General features: G+C 36.3%; 1 protein-coding gene across 1 annotated transcript; it reads right to left on the bottom strand.

The window, feature by feature from the left end:
* Positions 1 to 945: 945 nt before the first annotated feature.
* Positions 946 to 21444, bottom strand: CHORDC1 (cysteine and histidine rich domain containing 1). Its single transcript, XM_025419335.3, has 11 exons — positions 21240 to 21444; positions 17741 to 17790; positions 14318 to 14374; positions 13205 to 13362; positions 10794 to 10897; positions 10093 to 10151; positions 6351 to 6421; positions 5470 to 5575; positions 3300 to 3419; positions 2665 to 2727; positions 946 to 2393 (listed from the first exon to the last, which is right to left on the bottom strand). Exons 1-11 carry the CDS (start codon positions 21301 to 21303, stop codon positions 2199 to 2201), a joined length of 1047 nt encoding a protein of 348 aa, XP_025275120.3. The 5' UTR covers positions 21304 to 21444; the 3' UTR covers positions 946 to 2198.
* Between the last annotated feature and the right edge of the window lie 123 nt (positions 21445 to 21567).

Genomic DNA, 21567 nt, shown 5'->3' with positions numbered 1-21567 from the left:
ACCTTTTTACTACCAAATGTACAGAACAATAAAAAACTGTATTTTCTATTTTCCCATGTTGAGTTGAACTCTCAGATTAGCTACCAAGTGTATAATAAACTTAGTTTTGACTGCTTTGCTATAGTAATTACTTTGAATGCTGAGAAAGACAAACCGTATTTCTAAAGAAACAGTAAAACTTAACATTCTTAATTTTTTGACAGATAAAGTAACAATATTCTACATAAATTATAACTCTGTCCCTTTATGTAGGAGTCTAAGATAAAAATATTTAGATTTTTATTTGGGCAACAAAATCAAGAGGTTCATAGGAATAAGAAAGAAATAGAATGATCACTAATGTAACCAGACTAAATATATAAGCTGCATCTCTCGTTCTCTCTCTCACTCACACACTCACACTCAGGCATACACACATACACACTCACACACAGTCAGTGCTTTGTAACTCTCAGGTGAATAATCCCCTTGGTTTAAATACTAGTTCAACTGCAATGAACACATTAAGATATTGTTTAGGTGGAAAAAAGTCTCAAGAAGAAAACATTAAAAAAGGTATATTAATCATTACTTCAAATCAAGTTATCTCTCTCCTCTAGACAATAAACAAGATTTATGTCTCCAAATGAACCCAGGTCCTTAAATTATGAAAGATAATTTTTAAAAATTTAAACACAACCCTGAGTACTAGAAACTTTTATGCTGTATTTTAGTCTAATTATACTGAAAGTTTTGCATGGTAGTTCATTAAAATACCATGTATCATGAATGCCCAGTTACCAGATTTTTTTTTATGTCTCTATAACAGCTAAATCATTTATTATATAACTACCTTCAGTAATCTAACAGTAGTTGAGTGAGACATACTACTTATAAACCTTTACTTCTAAAATTGTACTTATGCAAATTTTCTTTATAAGAACAAAAGAAAAACACTCAAGGGGCTTGGGAAATAATTTTAATCTACATTTGCATAATTCATACCCGAATTTCTTAAGTTCTGCCAGAGTTTTGGCCTTCAAAACATTTCTTAATTTTAGTTTTCTTGGTGAGCTAGCTCTGCATTGCCTTTAAAAGTACACTATCCTTTAATGGGTTCAATTAGCATAAACAATCTAAATCTGTGATACCTGTATCTAATGAAGTACAATATATAAACAACACTGTATCACCTAGAATTGTCAAGCTTTTCATGAAAGCCTAAAAAATAACTCCAAAAGAATTAAGCTATTTTATTTAACAGGTAATAGATATTTCTCATAAAGCGAAGCTTAAATATTTAATTTTTTGATACCCTAAAATGTATTTCATAAGCCTTTAAGTCTACGGTTTTATACAGTTTTCCATCAGGGAGGCCAGATATACATATACACACACACTTATATACACACATATGTGTGTGTATATATATAATTTCTCTTACATGTAACTAATTAAAGATTTTAAGAGGGTGGAGGCTATAAATTAGGTGCAATTTAGTCATAACACCATACAAAGACCTTATATAATAATCAGGAAAGAGATGTTTAACATTATTGCTTAGTCTTAATAAAACGGCAAATTTTAACCAAACTGATACCTCTCCACTCTTATGTTTTATATACATTTAAATCATAGTGCTTAAAGTAATATAGGTACTGATATAATGTTTTAATTTAATTAGTTGTAAACAAATTCCAATTTATTATTCAATGCATATATTCCCCTTTAACTAGCTACTATGCTACCTCAGAATTATTCTTTCTAGAAAAAGTAACCTTCCCAAGGATAAAACAATGCAGAGCTTCTTCTCCTTTAAGGTTTTCAAGTATTATAGGAACACAAACTCATGAAAAAACTACTTAAAAATCCAACATCCCATCTTGCTTTACTAATTATGGGATAAAGAAAGAGATGTGAACAAAACAAACATTCTTTTACACTTCTCTGTTAAACGTAAAGGTATACCAAGAAATACTGTAACTGTTTATGAGCTACTTTCTAGCTTTTCAAGTATAGGACACAACTATATTTCTGTCAAGTGAGGAGAAATGAATAGTCAACCTTAGGTAACTAAAAAAGATGGGAGGCACGAAAAGATAAACTGACTTTGGCTTTTAAGAACCTACCGTTGACCCTGAACTGCCAGATTCAACAACAGCAACAGCAACAACAATAACGACAGCAACAACAAAAGAGGACAGCAGCAAGCCACCATTTTACCATACAGTAAGAATTCTGAAAATAGGCAATACATTTTTTCCCGTCAACTCATTCTGTTGTATCTCTTGTTTCTCCTGCTTTTTGGTAGCAGGCAGTTCAAGGCTTGCCCACTGCATAGGTTCAGCTTTTCTCATGGTGATCTCAATCTTTGTTGCAGTCATAGTTACATAACTTCGTGTTACGTCAATCACCTGCAACAAATCAGAAAATGACTGTAAGCCTCGATCTTAAAGGAAAATACTGGTCTTGTCCATGCTAATAATCAAAACTCCAAGCTGCTAAGGCCATTTTTATAGCCAGATTTAAACATTTTATTAAGAATTTAAACATTTAAACATTTAAAATTCATTTTAGTAAGTTACATACCTACTTTGCATCACTGTTTTGTAAAATAGTTTATTTTTACTGTACAAATAGGCATTTTAAGGTATAAGAAAAAATTCTGGATTCACAGATACTTACACCCCATAATTTCACATTTTGATGAAATTCCTTCTCTCCTTCAAATACAATGTGCACATTTAACTGAAAAATATACAGGGTTATCTGATCAAATACAAATCGATATAACAGGATTTAAAACAATGATTATTATTATTTTTTTAAAGATTTTATTTATTCATGAGAGACAGAGAGAGAGAGAGTGCGCACGAGGAGAGACACAGGCAGAGGGAGAAGCAGGCTCTATGCAGGGAGCCCGACATGGGACTCGATCCCGGGTCTCCAGGATCAGGTCCTGGGCCAAAGGCGGCAGTAAACCGCTGAGCCACCCAGGCCGCCCCAACAATGATTATTTTTTTTAAGGAAACCATTAACAGAAAAGAAAAATTAACTGAAGTTTCACACTGAGAACTAGGTACTATATAATACGATAAATCTTCTAAGCTAATACAGTATCTCCAGAATGCTTCAGAAAGAATTCTACTATGCAGAAATTTTCATTTCAATAGTTTCTGACAGCAATTTCAAACTATTTTTTTTCGAATGGAAAATAAAAAAAATCTTAAAATCAGCCCAAACACAGTATTTTATAATACATTAACATAGAGAATAATGTACAAAGACAATTTTTTCTCAAAGATATTTAGTGTACTTACCAATGTACTATTTGCTACTACTTGGCTAAGTTCTGGAAGTGAATTTTTAGCATAGATTGAAATGGTTACTTCACCCCCTGTTTGATGCCAGTCATGTCTACATGGAACAACTTTTTTCCCCTGTAAGAGAAGAAAAATGAGTTTACAAAATGCCAAATAACCTCTAAAAAAAAAAGAGGAATTTGAGCCAAATAACTGAGAAAAAATTACCATGTGCAATTGAGGTCCTTAAAGTTGTTTTTTTTTAATAAGATTTCATTTATTTATTGAGAGACACAGAGAGAGAGAGAGAGAGAGAGAGAGACAGAGACAGAGACACAGGCAGAGGGAGAAGCAGGCCCCATGCAGGGAGCCCGATGTGGGACTCAATCATGGGACTGCAGGATCACGCCCCGGGCTGAAGGCAGGTGCTAAACTGCTGAGCCACCCAGGGATCCCCTCCTTAAAAAGTTTTTAAGGGAAGACATCTTCTAAAGTTCCCAAAGGTTTAAAAAAACATATATATTACAATATGAATCTTTATAGTCCTATGGCTGAAGAAAATGTTTATTCTTCCATTTGATTTTTTTCTTTCATGTCCATAGCTTTAATACATTGAAAAAGACAACTTAAGAACTAATGAATTTTATCGTATCTTAACATCTCTGCAATCTGCTAAGCACAGTCATAAAAACATTCTATGAAGACTAAAATAAGACATTTGCTTGGTGAAATAAATCCAAACACTTTAACTTCACACACAGAAACCCTCCACTTATTTTCTGTAAGTTGGAATCTGACTACAAATTGAAATTTCTAATTTCTATAAATTGGAACCAATTGAGTACTTATACTATCTGTTCTTTGTTATAAAATAATTTTCCTCTTATAATAACATGCAGAAAAAAGTGATAATTTGCTTATTGTTATAGAAATAACTATTACCTACCAGAGGAACATTATTTTATCAAGGACTATTTAAAAAAAGAGACAAATCATGATGTTTTGTAAATGAAAGCAATTTAGTTACAATGGAGCAAAAACTGTGAGACACTACTGTTCAAAAAGCAGTATCTACATTTTGGTAAAATTATGCGAACCATATTTAAATTACTTCTATCGCTTACATTTTTTGCCCTTAACTACTAGCTCAGATACTTAATACTTGGTAACTGTAAGCATTAAAAAAAAATAACAAAAACATTAATCAAGGGTTATACCCTGAAAACTTCTGCATATAACAGAAAACAACATTTTCAAAATTATGGTCCTTGGAGAAAATACAGCGAGATTTTACCGAATCTTTTGGTTAATAAAACATTCCTGCAAGTTTTGCAGCAGATGAATTAAAATAACTTGAAGGAACACCAAAGCATGTTATTAAAAATCAGAAACCACAGAATATTCAAATGTAGAATGAATGAATCTCTAAAGCAATTTGAAAATTTACAATTATTTTTTAAGTTAAAAGACATATATAGTGAAAAGCTTCATTGCTAGTAGGGTTTTAGTACCAATATAGGACATAAAATTAATTTAATATATTATAAAATACGTTACAATAGCTAACACATACTTATTGAGCAATAAATTGCTTGCCTTCTTACAATTTAATGGGATTTTTGGACACTTACGTGGATAGCCTGTATCTTTTTAAAGTTATCCAGGAAGTAGGAACTAAAGTTTTTGTTATTTTGATAAACTACCCCGTAGCAAGCAGAGGCATTCAAGACAATTGGAACAAGTTTGCGATCCTTCTCTTTGGCCAATAGATGGAGTGTTTTTGCGCTGCAAATGGTTGAGTCAAGTTTTAAAGGACCAAAAGAGAATCAGAAGTCTAAGTGATCAAACACTGAAGGAGTAGAAAAGTGATTTTTAATAAACAAAAAGTGGGAAGAAACTATGGAATTACAGAAACACATGCTTCAATTTTGGCAGAGGCTTTACTATTTCACAAAAACCTGCATATTTGCATTGTCATACACAATGGCTGCTTTGAGCAAAGGGTAGTGCTCTGGGAGCTTGACTCAATTTTAACTTTTAGGCACATCAAACTTTTACTATGAGAGAGAGAGAAAAGTAGTTTGTTTGTTTTTTTAAATGTGAAGACAAAATCATCTTAAATCTTTAAAAAACGACTCAGATAAATATATCCCGATATGTTATTTTTAAAAGGCTAAAGGCTACTTACAGCATCCTTTTTAGTCCACATGTGTTTCCCTGTTGTACAGCCCTCTTGGGCTAAGAATGTATTGAAATCAGAAGTTTTTCTTCTACAACAGCTCCAGTATTTCATCCTTTAAATTATCATGGAAAAACTTCAGAAATAAAAATCTTACAACCACTTAAGTCCAGAAGCAGTACAGTGACAATGTAATTTTAAAAGCTAAGTAAGTGTGTGAACTGTAGTATTCTACAAAGTGTCTATGTCTCTAAAGAGTTAAAACTATCAGAAGACTAATCATTTTAAAACCAGAATGCCATTTATTGTAGCAGTTTTGGAGCTCCTGAGTAAAGATGCTTAAAACCACGAAATTCCAAATCCGCTTTTCACTAATAGCTCACATCCAGATTCCTCATAAAATTCCCCAAAAGTGGTATGACCAAAGGTTTCGACAGAGTGGAAGATTTTAACATGGTACTGTATTTCTATCGACTATAGCATAAAACAAAAGAGGGGCCAGATCTCCAATGAGGACTGTGGAAAGTGTGGCTTTTTTTGGATGACACAATACTGGTGTTTTAGTGCTCTAGGGCTAAAATTCTCAAAGTCTGTCAATGCACAGAAAAGTCCTTCAAACTAAAAACGATCCAATCCAAATAGAGTATCCCATTGAAAATTTAGGGAATAAGGAAAAACATCAAGTTTGAATCACAATGGCCACTTTACTGTAATCATTGTTTCAGTTATCTGACATGTAAAAAGACAAAATCCACAATCTAGGGTATTTTGAAGACTATGTAACAATGTAAATAAAATACCCAATAATGCTGCATGGCAAATAATATTTATAGGCATATTAACTTTTCTAACCTCTACCATGAAGTTTTTATTAGTCATGTATAAGTTACCCTTCATGAAAAATAGGTACTCCAGAATGATATACACAGACTTCTTCAAGACTCTGTAGACCTTGATATGTCTAAAAGAGAAAAAAAAGAGGAAAAAATAAGCTTCACATCTCAATGCTATATTTCATAAATATTTGTAGGACTGGTGACCTCTAAGAACTATGAAAATGCTCAAGAAGTAACAATTACCTACAACATTTTTCATAAATTCACCCCAGGCCATTCCAATAAGGAATTTGAAAAATGATTCCTTTTTGGATATGCTTAAGTTTTATTTTCCTGTGAAAAAGGCAAATAGTAAAGTAGACAATGGGATATATTAAGATGCTTTCACACTGTCAGGTATGAGGTCACAACTCAAGCATATTCATGTATCTAAGTTTATAGAATAATACTGAAACCAAAGCATTAGTATTCTCAATAGAAACAGAGTTATATATAGCATGATTTATATGTATAGGAAACTCTGTGTGGGCATTACAAATTAAGAAGCAGTTCTGGAAATTCTAGGGTGTTGTTGATTTCTTATCCCTAGGAAGGGTAAAATGAGCTGCAGACCTATAAATATATCCAGGGTTTGTCTGGAAGATCCGGGCCCCATTGCTGCTGTAGGTGAAGGCTCTACAGATGAATTCACAAAAAGTTATGTTAATAAAACACAGATGCAGCCAGTAGTTTATTTTTACTTTGGTATTTATAGCAACCACCTACAAGTACAGAAAATAAAATTCTGTATATTTACTTTTGGTAAATCCAATGTACTGCCTGTATGCATCTCCTAAGGAGATTCCATAAGCACACAAAACTCAAGGTTAGATTCTGAACTTAACCAGTATTGCCCCCTCCACTCCTACTCTTCTTCCTACCTTATTTGATGGCACCATATCCATTTAGTCTTCCAAAGCAAAAAAAAAAAAAAAAAGTCCTCCGCAGTTTTTCCTCTCCTTCCCTTCATGTTTTCTAGCATGAAACCCTGTCAATTTACCTTGAAAATATCTATCATTTTAATTTGCTAACCTTCCTCAGGATCACCAGATTTTAGAAAATGAGACTATGCTAACAGATTTTAATTAATTTCTCTACCTCACACCTTACATAGTTATCAGTTCCAGGTGGTTTGTACATTTAAATGTGCCTCTCTACATATGAAAAAATATTGATGGCCTTAAATTAGGCAGATTTCTTAAAAGGAAAACGAAAAGCACTAGTCAAACCAAACAGACAAATTGGATTTCATTAAACAGCCTCTGTTTGTCAAGTCATTACTAAGACAATGAAAATGCATAGCATCTATCTCTGGCTAAAGAAAAGAAGTCCTAAAATCAGTAAGAAAAAGCCAACTGATAGAAAAACAGGTAAAAGTTTTTAGACATTTCACAAAAGAGGATATCCAAGTGACCAATAAACATAATAAAGAAAGGTACTCCACCTCATCACTGGGAAAGTGCAAGTTAAAATCACAATGGGAACACTATACACTCATGGCTAAAATATAAAAGACTGATGTTACAAAGTGTTACACCAAGGTGTAGAACAAACAAAATCAACCTCATATACTGCTGGCAGATGTATAAATACAACCATCCAAGAAGAAATCTATGAGCAAGTATCCCTTAAAGTTGTACACAAACTATGGTCTGATAATTCCTTTTCTAGTCATTTACCTAAAAAGAAATGTATCCATGTGTCCCAAAAGTTGGGCACAAAATGTTCACAGTAGCATCAAACCAGAAAATTTAAAGGACAATAGAAAGGGTAAACTGGCAACATTCACACAAGGACATTATTTTGAAACAATGAAAATGAACTATGGCTACATGCAACAAAGATAACTCTCAATACACATTTTATTAAGCCAAGACGACAGGTACTAGAGTACCTGGTCTATGATTCTATTCACATTAAGCCCAAAAATAGGCAGAATGACTCTTTACTGATAGAAAAACGTTACTTTTGGGAGAAAATAGTAAGTGGGAGAAGGTATAAGGAGGGCTCTACTTTGTGAAAATCCCTTGAGCTATAAATTTACTGAAATCTGTATACTTTTTAATGTTATTATTTCAATAAAAAAGATAATAATGACCTCTATAACCTACAGTGAAATCTAACTTTTGAGCACTGTAAAAGCGTTTTGAGACAGATCTGGTCCCTACTTTTCTAATCTTAACTCCACACCAACAAATTTTGTGCCATTATTATTTACTGTTCATTGTTTTCTGTATACTGCTATCACCTCTGCTTGAGATATCCTTTTCCTTTTTGTCCATTTGCAGGATGGACTTCATGTTTCAAAATTCATCTGAGACAGTTTTTCTCTGATCTCCCTGCAAACACTTCACCACTTGCACAGTCTCCTGCAATCCAGTACTTTAGTACTTACTCTCTATTTCTACCTTACATATATATGAATACATTATCATTTCCATCGCTAAATAAGAAAGGTGATCTCAAACTTAACATGAGGGAAGATTACAAACTTCCCCTAATCCTCTTTTTCTCCTTCTTGGTTAATGGTGTCAACAGTCACCTAGCTGCTGGAGCCCCAACTCCCCTTCACTTGAAGTTCATTAGTAAGTCCTGTTAGTATTTCCAAATAGTATTCATTCTGCATGATTTGACATAAAACCAGGCAGGCAGTGTTCTAAAGCATTCAAGACACAGCAAACGACAATAACAAAAATTCTGTCCTTGTAAACCTTACATGAGAGGAAGAAGGGAAGGGAAAGTCAGCTGGGATAGATCATAGGCAAAATACACATGCAAAAGCAGCAGCATGTTATATGGTGATCAGTGCCCTGGAGAAAAAAGGACAATTTAGAGATGCTGGAGGGCACTCAATTTTTTACATAGGTAGAAAAAAATCCTTACTGAGATGTCTGAATATATCCCACATTGAACCATTTCTAAAGAATACTCTCTAATCCCACTAGTTGGTCTTCCACAATTGCATCCTGGCTGGTTTTCCTTCCTCCAATTCCCCTACTGCCCCATTGTATTTGTCATATTATCAGCCAAAGAGATATTTTTTAAAACCCTCCTTAAAACAGAAAACGTCTTCCCATTATACCTTAAAATACAAAAAAAAATCCACCCCCTCCCCAAAACCCAAACCCTTCCCTGGGCCCTGAAAGGATAGCCATAATCTTGCCTATCTCATTTACCCCTTTCACATTTTACACCGCTGACCAAGCCCCACTGACCTTTCTCTTAATTTCTTGAAAAACCAAGCTCTAAGGGCTCCACACATTCTGCTCTCATATCAACTTGGAGATTTACATAACTCACCTGCCACATTATTTACATTTCTGGCTTAGTGTCACTTCCAAAAGAACTTTCCTGACAGCCTTATTTAATAGCTATACTCTCTACTGAATTCTCTTCATATCAATTTGAATTTATATTTAATACCAATGTGTTATCCTTCCCTCTAAATTAGAATAAGCGCCACACAGCAGAAATTTTTAGTTATACTATATTTCCAGCCCCCAAGCAATGTCTGGCACACAGTAAGTGCTCAGGAAATGCCGACTGAATTAGAATTACTTATTCCCATGATTCTGTCAGATACAATATTCATCAGACATTATCTCTTATCCATGTTCACAGCCCTAATCCACAGCACAGCACACCAACCAAGACATAATAGGCACCCAAATGTTTGTTGAATTCAATCAGTAAATTGCACTCTTCTTCAAAATTAAATTTTACTTCCATGACACAACACAAATTTTACAATATATACCTTTGTACACCCTCCATTTTTACATGAAGTCCCAATCTTAATTTCATCACTGTCCTCTTCTAAAAATAAAAAGGAAAGAAAATCAAATTAGAAACATTAAAATAACTTTAGTGTCATTCTTAAGTAACCTTCTTCATAAAGCAAGTATTTGAAAAAAATAGTAACCTTAAAAAACACCGATATTTTAAAACAATTTTAAGTTATTAAATTTTCTACATGACCTCTCAGGTAATATATATAAAAAGCTAGTAAGAAATCAACTACTGTGATTAGGTTTTGCCCATGTCCCCAAATGATATATGACACATTTCTATTCTATAATGCAATACAATATCCAACATCTTAACCCTGTAAAAGAGAAGTCATGAAAGGGGTACTACTTCCCTCCATGGTATTGAGTGTAGGTCAGAATATATTGAATATGTTTTATATCATGCACATTTACAATTATCAAATAAATTTAACAGTTAAAAGGAATGAATGATAGAAGAAAAAATGCTTAACAGTTTCTCATTTTAATAAAGACGTTACAGAATAAACTAACAATTCATTTTGTGGTATTACTGGTATTTAGAAAACAAAAACAAATTCTTTACTATATTGTGCTACCTTTTCAATATTTATGTATAGTGAACTATACTGCTTCTCTTTTAGATAATTGGTTAATTGTACAAAAAAAAGTTACAAGATAAAAATCTTACCTTTCTTACTTTCTTCATTCCCCGAGGATAGTTTAAGTTTGTCAAGTGCTTGTTTTAGGGAGGCAGATATTTTTAATTCCAAGTTTGTCATTGGTTCATCTGGGCTGGAGAATTTTTAAACTTTATTACCATTATTGATGTTCCAAAAATATATACATATGCATGTTTTTTTTTTTACTAAAAATAAATACACTAAGAATCTATTAAAAAAACCAATGCCTTGTGAATTTTTTCCTATTAAATAGTATTTTACAAATACATGCTATTACGTATTTACACTTTTACGTTTTAACAGAAAAATTCTGATATAAAAGCATTAAATTCCAGACACTTGGGTTGCTTAGTCGGTTAAATGACTGACTCTTGATTTTAGATCAGGTCACTATCTCAGGGTCGTAAGACTGAGTCTTGAGTCAGTGGAGCCTGTTGGGGATTTTCTCTCTCTCCCTCCCACCTCATTAGTAAACAAATTTAAAAAAAATTAAGTCTCCAATAATCATGCTATTACCAACATGGTAAGTCATTAATCAGTAAGTTTAATGAGAAAAGAGTAAATACTAGGAATCCAAGTTGCCAAGAAGGGACCATGAAGTACTTTTACATTCCACACCTAAGCAAAATGCTAAGCATACAATTAACAGGCAACAAGTACGTACTACGTGAATCCATATTCCTATCACTGGAGATAATTCACTTGATGTGGACACTGTTTACATGCATCCATAAAATCAGAATTATATCACAAGGTAATTTCAGTAGGGTTAAAAATGAATAACAAGACCTCCCTAACATTTCATAATGGTTAAGTGTTATGTGTACAATTTATTTAAAGCCATTCAATAAGTATTAAGAATATTAATGCAACAATAAAACAGAAATCCTAGGTTATACATTCCACATCCCTAATGAAAATAATTATTGTAGGCAGATGTCGGAAGTATTAACAAAGTACATAAAAACCTGTATTTCCATAATCTCTACAATACTACCAAATGAATTTAGGGAAAAATACTTAATTTCTCTCACTTCTTAATTAGTAGTTCATCATTTAAAGTAAATATTAACTCATACTGATAATTATAGTAGGCACCACTGTAATACTTAAGAATGAGCCATGCCAAAATTGTCTTTTCCTTATAATTTTTTATAACTGGTGTATCAGCCAGGAAGTCATTTGATAAAGTCTCTGATGATTATGGATGAGGTGAAGACGGAATAAAAATCAGTTTAAGTAGTCTGGTTGAATGAACAAACATCAAAAAGTCTCTCAGGTCCAGTATTATTCAGTATGCTCTAAACTTATTTAAGATCAATAAAGGGAAAAAAGTCATGAAAACCATGAAGTCCATCATGGGAATACAAATATCAACTGGGGACATATTTGAGACCAACACATCTGTTTTCTAAGTCTTATATTTTGGTTCTTTTTTTTAAGATTTTATTTATTTATTCATGAGACATAGAGAGAGAGAGAGAGGCAGAGGGAGAAGCAGGCTGCATGCAGGGAGCCCAACATGGGACTCGATCCCGGGTCTCCAGGATCAGGCCCTGGGCTGAAGGCGGCGTTTAACCACTGAGCCACCTGGGCTGCCCTGTACTTTGGTTCTAAAACAATACTCAAGTGCAACATGAAAGAGGCCTGGTTTAACAGTGGCAGTCAACATGCATATATGGGAATGTAAAATAGAGTTTAGTTGATCAGAGATAAGTATGAAGAATCTGTGTAATTCTACTGCAAAATGAGCAAAAGGTATTTTAAACATACTTTAATAGATCAGCCATCTAAACCAAATAAACAAAAAATTTAATGATTATAATGAAATCAGTTTTCAGGCATGTGAAAGTAAAAGAGGAGTGATTAGGCTTGTTCTAAGTTACAAAATATGGACAAATGAAAGACAGAACTTTGCTCAATATGAAGAAAAATATATACTTAGTAACAATAAAAGGGACTACTTTAAAAGTAAATTCTTCTTCACTAGAATTATTTGAAAGGAAACTAAACATCCTTCTGTCAAGAATGTCCTAGAAGATAGTCAAGAAGACAGAAGAAAGAGGAAGGCCTCTAAAGTTCTTTTTCACCTCAAACTGATTCTCTGACAATTCCTGTCTAGAATTTCATTATGCCATAGTGAAAAAGACATGTCAAGTCCCAAGAAAGATGTGTGGCTCTTCTGCTTTTGACATAATATTATGATAATACACTGAACAAATACTCAATGAAAGTTTACTATGTACATGTCCTCAAGCTGCAGACAAAATACAAATGGAAGGTATACTAAGGGAAAATCAAATAGATAAAAAGTTGGTGACCTACATAACAACTACAAATGGTATGTGAAATCACAAAATACTAAGAACAGATGCTATTATTCACTCGTGACAAAAATATACAAGTGTATGAGGTGTACCTTGGCCTTTTTATTGCTTCTACTGGCTTAGGGGCTTGAATGATGTGCTCCTGAAACTTGGGTTTCAATTCAGAAAGTTCTTTCTTCTCAGTAGTCTTGACTTCAGGTTTGACTGGCTCAGGTGGCTTCTCACTATTATGCCTACCTTTTGTACAGCCCTGTTTGTTAGGAAATATAAAAGTTATCATTGTTTCACATGCAATGGTAGAAAAATTATTTTCAATTCTTTATTAATACATTCTATTATATGCATTCTCCACACACTTATTTTAAGAAACTAAAAACAGAACTCCAAATGTGCAATATTTGTAAAAAAGTTCTCACATCTTAGTGTATTTTAAAAGAAGCCTTTAAATTATACTTCATAAATATCTACTTATACACAGCATAAACTTTTTTACGGTAAACAAGTTCTGGAAATCTCACATGGAATCCTACAAATTATTTACACAGAAGGACCTTGATTTGAGCCCTCAGTTCTTCTACTTACTAGCTATATAACCTTGAGCAAGTTAATCTTTTTAAACTTCAGCTTCCTCACCAGTAAAATGGAGGCAATGGCACTTAAATTTTTTGAGAAGATTAAGTAAAATAGAGTATTTGTCAAATCTGGCAGGTAGTAAATGGTCGATAAATGCTAGCTACCTTTTCCACATTCTACTGAGTCATACGTGCACTGTAACATCCCTGAAATTGTAACTTCAAAGGCATATCATTTCATTAACAGCTTTTATTTACTTTAAGGATACACAAAATAAATGGTTTATCTTGAGAGTATCGTAGGTTTGATAAATACTATTATTCCTCACTTACTATAAAAATGCTTTGAATTGTTGCCTACCACCTCCTTCTTGATGTACTTTAAAGACTACTTATACCAAGGACAAACAAAATTGATGGGTGGGTAATTAATACTGTGAAACTTTTAGCTCTCAAACAGATAAATTCCTTATTTTAAAGACTGTCAAGGGAGGTGAGCTCCACTTTAAAAGAAAGGTTCTATCTGCACGTTAACAGACTATTCAGTAGACGTCCAAAATTAGATTCCTAAAATTTGGAGCTTCCCATTATTTTTACTTTTTCAGGAGATAATCTAGGAAAAAAAATACTTACCGCAATGCTTAAAAAATCAGAAAAATCGGTTGTTCTTCTCTTACAGCAAGACCAACCCTATGAAACAGAAAAAAACTACAAATTCAATTTGCATAGAACTACAACCCACTAAGAGTCTATTTGCACTTATGTTCTGGAATCTGGCAGTGACTAGCACATATATAGATTCCACAGTTGGAAAGTGTTATAAATGATTCATCTAATCAAGTGAAATGATTTTTAGTTTTTGATTTTAAAAAAATTAACCAATGTTAAAGGTGATTTGTGTTGTGACTGATCACAAAAGGAAGTACCTTAAGATAGGGAAATAAAAATTGCTTCTGGGCAGCCCTGGTGGCTCAGCAGTTTAGCGCCGCCTGCAGCCAAGGGCGTGATCCTGGAGACCCTGGATCGAGTCCCACGTCAGGCTCTCTGCGTGGAGCCTGCTTCTCCCTCTGCCTGTGTTTCTGCCTCTCTCTCTCTCTGCATCTCTATAAATAAATAAAATCTTTAAAAAAAAAATTGCAAAAAAAAAAAAAAATTGCTTCTGTTTTCAAGACTAGTACTTGATTCTGAAGAGAAACATTTTATAATTTCTAAAAATACCATAAACTTTAAAGGATCTAAGGAGTAAGTGAAGTGCTTTACTTTAAAAATCCAGTAAATTAGAAATATTAATTACAATTCAGTTTCTAAAGAACTCACTCACTGAAGGTGTTCCCCAACAATAAGCATTCTATTTTCAGAACAACACAGATTGATGAGCATAGTAGCCTAAGAATTGCTAGATCTTTTTTTTTGAATTGTTAGATCTTTGAAAGTTAAATGATCTTTTCAGCAACAAGCATAAAGTTAGATATTGCAATGCCATGTGTGATTTTTAAACAAAGTATCAAGTAGCTTACCAAAAGCTTTAAACTGTCATCTATAATTCCAGTGTAGTATAGAGAATAAAAAAATACAAAAGCAGCAGTTTCAAGACTTAGGATGTTTTAAAATTAGACCAAAGGCTAGGATTTGCACATATCTATCTGGACCTCACTGCTTTTCTCAATATACTGCATGAAGAATTTGGTAGTGGTTTTTTTCACACTATGCATTTCCAAATTATTTTATTTATTTTATTTATTTATTTTTTTTTTTCCAAATTATTTTAAAGAAAATGTTAAGGGACACCTGGGTGGCTCAGTGGTTGAGCATCTGCCTTTCGCTCAGGGCCTGATCCCGAAGTCCTGGGATGGGGTCCCGCATCGGGCTCCCTGCATGGAGCCTGTTTCTCCCTCTGTGTCTCTGCCTCCCTATCTTTCATGAAAAAATAACTAAAATCTTAAAAAAAAAAAAAGAAAGATGTTAAATTTACTATAATTCAATTTTTCCTTTATTCTGAAATTGAATTCTTTTACTCTGAATTGAGATATAAATGAAATTCTACTTTAATCTTAAAATATAGTATTTAGTTGCATTGATAATAAAGTCATCAGAAAAGTTATTCTGTATGGAAAAAAGCTTTATTATCTTAATCACATATAAAGAATTACAGCAGATATTCTGGGGATACTGGAATACAGTACATGATACATACCAGTTGTTCCCAAATGCTAATCTGGGATCTATGGCAGTCCTCAATAAAACAAAAAAATGAAGGATAAATTGAAGTATGTGAGTATAAGATTGTCATTTCTTAAGAAGGACAGTCTCTCTTCTCTATGTCACTTCTAATTTGAATATTAAAATATTCTTTTGTATATGCTATATTTAACTTCTTTTTTTTTTTAAGATTTATTTATTTATTCAGTCAGAGAGAGCGAGAGAGAGGCAGAGACACAGGCAGAGGGAGAAGCAGGCTCCATGCAGGAAGCCCGATGTGGGACTTGATCCCAGGTCTCCAGGATCACACCCCGGGCTGCAAGCGGCGCTAAATCGCTGCGCCACCAGGGCTGCCCGCAATATTTAACTTCTTATTCGGCAATAAACTGGCAACAGTGGATATTATACTGATTTATCTATTTTTGTCTATGTATTTGCGCTGTGAAATTCAACAGTGTCAGAAAGTACAGGTCTTCAAGAAATGTTTATAGAGACAATAATAAACAGCAGGACTGGGAAAAAGAAACAAGAAGACTTCAGAGTGAAATCATTAAGATTAATTTAACAGGGTGACTAACAGTTGGGTAGTAAAAAAAAGAGCAATGGACTGAATGACTAGAAAGTTTGTGATATTACTAGCAGCAGCAAAGTTCAGATGCAGGCTATTTTTGGGTAAGAGTTCACTTTAAAAACTGGTTTTCAATCACAAATGAAATGCAAACATTCTGCAGAAGCCACTGGTACAGAGAGGATGTTTAAGGATAGAAACAAATGAAATGAGAGGAATAGGAAGCTAAAGACAAAGGTGAAGTATGTCTCTGGTTAAGGGATAGAAACATATTACAAGAAAGAAAGAAAAACATACAGTATGAAAAATAAACATAGAATAAATGGCAGTCTAGGAAAGATAAGTCCCCTCACTCTTCTGTAAAAGTAAATATTCCCCAGAACCAGATTCCATCCCCAAAATAGTTTGTAAAACAGTTAAAAAGACCTAAGGAAGAATCAGCTCTCTTAACCTGCCCTACTGAATGGCTGTTTTGTTTTCTTTACTTTTCTTTACTCAGATTCCATCCCCAAAATAGTTTGTAAAACAGTTAAAAAGACCTAAGGAAGAATCAGCTCTCTTAACCTGCCCTACTGAATGGCTGTTTTGTTTTCGAATTAACCAGACTAACATAAACTTGTTATCTAATTATATATCTTTATTAACACTTGGCTATCAAACAGATAATTACCAAAAGGATCCAACTACTCCTTAGAAGGTATAATTAGAAATTCAAAAGGCATCAACAATATTTAAACATGTAAGACTGGTTACCAAAATCTAAAACCATGGCGGCCACACTGCAACATTTCCTTTTGAGATATATATTATCTTTTGAGATATTATTGTATTATCATAAATTTTTAAAAGATCAATAAATACACCAAGAAAAACTTAGTCAAGCAGCATTCTATTATTTCTCTAATTATCCAGAACATCAAGTACAGGTGGAAAACAGGTGGTACCTCAGATTGGCACCCTTTACTGTTTGTGACAATCTTTGCTAAAATTCAAAGCAGCTCTTATTACACAGTAGCCGCCTGACAGATTAAGAAACTAAGATTCAGTACAACTGCTTTCACTTCCTCTCAAGATTAAAAAGTGAAGAAATGAAGAGTACAGAAAATGAGAGTTGGGAAGGAAAGAATTTTGTAACTGGGAAAGACTTTAAGATCAGCATCCCAAAATGGTCATTAAGAAAGCAAGAAGTCACAAGTTGACAAAAAAAAGATGAGCAAATAAAGATTCAGTATTACACCTCTAAATTTAATATACAGATATGAAAAGACTGAAATGTATCAAGCTCTTACCTTTAAGGCATCATGAAAGACTGGAACACCTGGGTGATACGTGCAAGCATCTGGTAAAAAACAAAGAAAGGGAAAAAATACACTTTATAATAAAGAATAAAAAATCATGATTTTCTTCAGGCGTTAACATTTAATCCTTTTTCCAAATGCAGGTAATACTCTGCTTTTCCTTAAGAATTCGCAAATGTGTGAGTTTAACATGGCACATAGTGCTTAATATAATATCATATTAAAATAGTAATAGTTAAAATTCTAATTCAAGAGTATGACAACTGTAAACAAAAATAATACAGAACAGTGCAAGTATAACAAATTGCATTTTATTCCTCTAGTCTTTATAGTTAAACTTGTTTAGAACCAAAACTTCAAGCTCCATGATTTTGACCATCACCTTCCAATTCTATTTACAAAAATATTATCAAACCAAAGTGTTCTATGTACATCGATCCACAGATTGCCCAAGAGATTCTCTAAAAAGATATTTTAGAAGGATAGGTTCAAAACTGTAAAAAGAGATGTACTATCTAATTGCTATTTTAATTTTCCTAGACAGGTGTCAATACCTAGATACAAACCTCATTAAAAAGTTTAAGTTTCACAGTCTATTTTCAGGGTTGTCACTGCCTGTTACACTGTATTTCCCTCCCCCTCACCCATTACACCATCAATTTTCACTAACACTTATGAAAATAAGCTCAGTACAGTTTACAATATAAAATACATTTTTAAAAAAATCTTATTTATTCATGAGAGACCCACAGAGAAAGAGACAGAGACATAGGCAGAGGGAGAAGCAGGCTCCCTGCAAGAAGCCTGATGTGGGACTCCACCCCGTACCCTGGATCACACCACGAGCTGAAGGCAGGTACTCAACTACTGAGCCACCCAGGCAATCCCGAAATGTCACATTTTTAAAAAATCAGATGATGATAAACAATTACTTCCTGACTAGACACAATCAGGAGCTTAGAAAAAGCAGGTGAGTTCCACATCTGTACAATTTTTTTTATAAGGCTACTTTGCCCCAACTTTCTTGTCTGCTTAGCTTTTAATTGGCTACAACCTCTGATGCCTGTTGTTGCCTTAAAATGATTGATTCCTGGTACTTCTTATCCCTATATTAACAGAATGGTTCCTTAGTAAACAGGTGTTATATAGATACTCTGCTAGGCTAATGGAGCAAAAAAGTGTCAGGTATTTTCATGGTACAGTAAGTAAATCCACGGAATAAGAAACTATAGGTAGCAATGGAATTTAAGGGCTGAAAAAGGAGATTCAAAGTAGAAATGAATATACAGAAGGTGAGTAAGAGAAAGTTGAGAACAGAATCAAAGAGGGAACAAATACAGTCTTTTCAAATATCAAACTCACACAGAGGCATAAAATGCACACTGCATTAACATACTAAGAGGCATAATCATCACAGTGGTCAGTCTGGGCAGAACGGCAGGAGTCAGTCAGGTCTTAACCCTACAACTAGTATGAATGAAATCTGAAAATTACTGCTTTCGTGTGTATAAAACAAGCAGATGGTTATTTTCCTCTGGCCTTTACTAGGTTTACAGGTTTTGCTCAGCTCTATTTTAGCGGTGAGGAACTATATTGTAGCAGTTAGGAGCCAAGGGCTTTACTCATTGGGTCTGACCCTGGCTCAATTTCTGGCTCTGCCTCTCAGTAGCTGATTCAACTTCCTTACAAATTGGAATTAAATAAAAAACTGTGAAGCAGTGCTTTTTGCAGAGTTAACTGTTTAATATGTGAAAAATACCAACGTACCTCCTTTAAACATTTAGTCTGTGTTTCAAACTAAAACCTGCTTATCAGCTTCGAAGGCAGGCTTTTTATTTTTGCCCAAAGGTCAGACTTCTGCCGTTGTAAAAAACTTTCTCCTAACCAAGTCCGCAGTTTGCTATTAGCTGTTATCTTCTACTTCCCATTTCCATTTTCTTAACTTACCAAACACCTTACTGGGATTAAGTCTCTAACCCCCATTTTGATAAAGCAACTACACTTTCCACAACCTTTTGGGAGCCCCCTGATGAATTCAGTACCTGCTGATCCCATAATCCCTGAACGTCTACTCCTCTTTCCACTCCCCTCTCTCTCATCTCTTTCCCAGGCGTTATACCATCTCTCTCTCTCTCTCTCTCTCTCTCTCTCACACACACACACACACACACACACACACACACACGGTACTTGCTTCCAAAAAAATGGTTCTATCTACTTCCTAATTTCCGGCCGGTATAGAACACCCTACACAGACATTTACTGTGGTACATTATTGTCTTAGGGAACAAAGCCTCAGTCTTTCCACTTAACATTAAAGTAAACAGCGCAGATACTAAGGCAAGTTTTACCCTTTACCTTGGCTACCAACAGCAAAGGCTTTAAAACCTTTTATTCCTCAATCCTGTCATCCACTGAACTCACACAATCTTCTTTTCGAAGAAGTCCATCTTAATGGGATAAAAACGTCCATGATAGAAACGTGAGTGTCGTACACGGACTGCGAGACTGGACGGTACCTCACAGAGTCCTGCCAGGGCCTTCCCATTCTAACCCTGTCCCCAGCTCGCCTGCGCGCCAGGCAGGTACCTCAGATCTATCAGGTTTTGGTTTCCTTCACACCGCAGGCCCCACGCTGCTACCAGGCGGAAGCCGGGGCTCTCCAACGGCTCCGGCCCTACACACTGTAAAGGGGCGCTGGAACCCTAAAGCGTGTCCTAGGTGACAGGCCGACGTCCGGCGCACGGAAAACACACGGGTGCCAGCTGCAGTGCTCAGAGCGCGGTCGTTTGCCACCACCGTCGAGAATCCACTCGCTTTATCCCTTTCCCCGTTCACGTTTCGGGCGCAGGGACTGCACGTCGTCCGGCCCGTTCACTCGCATCCCCGCGGCGGACGCGGGCGCCGCCAGCCCGAGGAGGGCACAGCGCTGCCTCGGAGGGTCCCGCCCCGCCCCCGGGGCCACCACGGGCCGCGCACCCCGCCACGGAGCAACACGGCCTACGGGTACAGGGCGGTCTTCACGACCCACCACGCTTAAAAAAAAAAAAAAAAAGTAACTTTATAAGAGCCGGGTGGCTGAACAAGCGGGAAACAAAACTTTCAGAAAAACCCCGCCAGGGCCCGACCCCACGCGCTCGCGCGCTCGCGGCTCAGCGCCCCCCGCCCCGCCCCGCCCCGCGCCCCGCCCCGCGCCCGGGCCGACCTGTCCCCGAGGAGCCGGGGCGGGAGTGAATCCCGAGGTTCTAATTCCCGGCGAGTCCCGGGCGGCCGGGCGGGCGGGCCACGTGGGAGCCGGCAGTGCGGGTCGCGGGCGGGCGGGGCGGGGCGGCGCGGCCGCGGGGGAGGGAGGGAGGGAGGGCGGGCGGCGCGGGGCAAGCCCGGCGGGGGCAGCGCGGCGCCGGCCCGCGGGGACCCCGACATGCCCTTGGGCCCAAGGGCGTCCCCCTGCCGGGCCGGGGCGGGCGCGGGGCGGGCGGCGCGCTCTCACCGTCGGAGTTGGTCTCGGGATCGAAGCGCTGGCCGCAGCCCCGGTTGTAGCACAGCAGGGCCATGTCTTCTCCCCGCCGCTCGCGGGCCTGCTCCACACGCCGGGAAGGGCAGCGGGCTGCCGGCTGGGGCGGCTGCCGGCTTCCGGAAACGGCCGGTTCCGCTTCAGGAACCTTCGCGAATTTTCCGGTCGCGCAGGCGCAGAGAAGATGGGAAGGGGCGGGGCCGGCGGCGGCGGCGGCGGGGGCGCCGGGTCGGGCTTCGGAGGCGGGAAGCGTGGAGCCCGGAGCCCTAGAGGCGGATCGGCGACGGCGTCCGAGGGCCTACGG

Source organism: Canis lupus, chromosome 21 (assembly GCF_003254725.2).
Source record: "Canis lupus dingo isolate Sandy chromosome 21, ASM325472v2, whole genome shotgun sequence".
Classification (NCBI taxonomy): Eukaryota; Metazoa; Chordata; class Mammalia; order Carnivora; family Canidae; genus Canis; species Canis lupus.
Note: the sequence above shows the minus strand (reverse complement) of the source record. Positions and strands in the feature narration are given on the sequence as shown.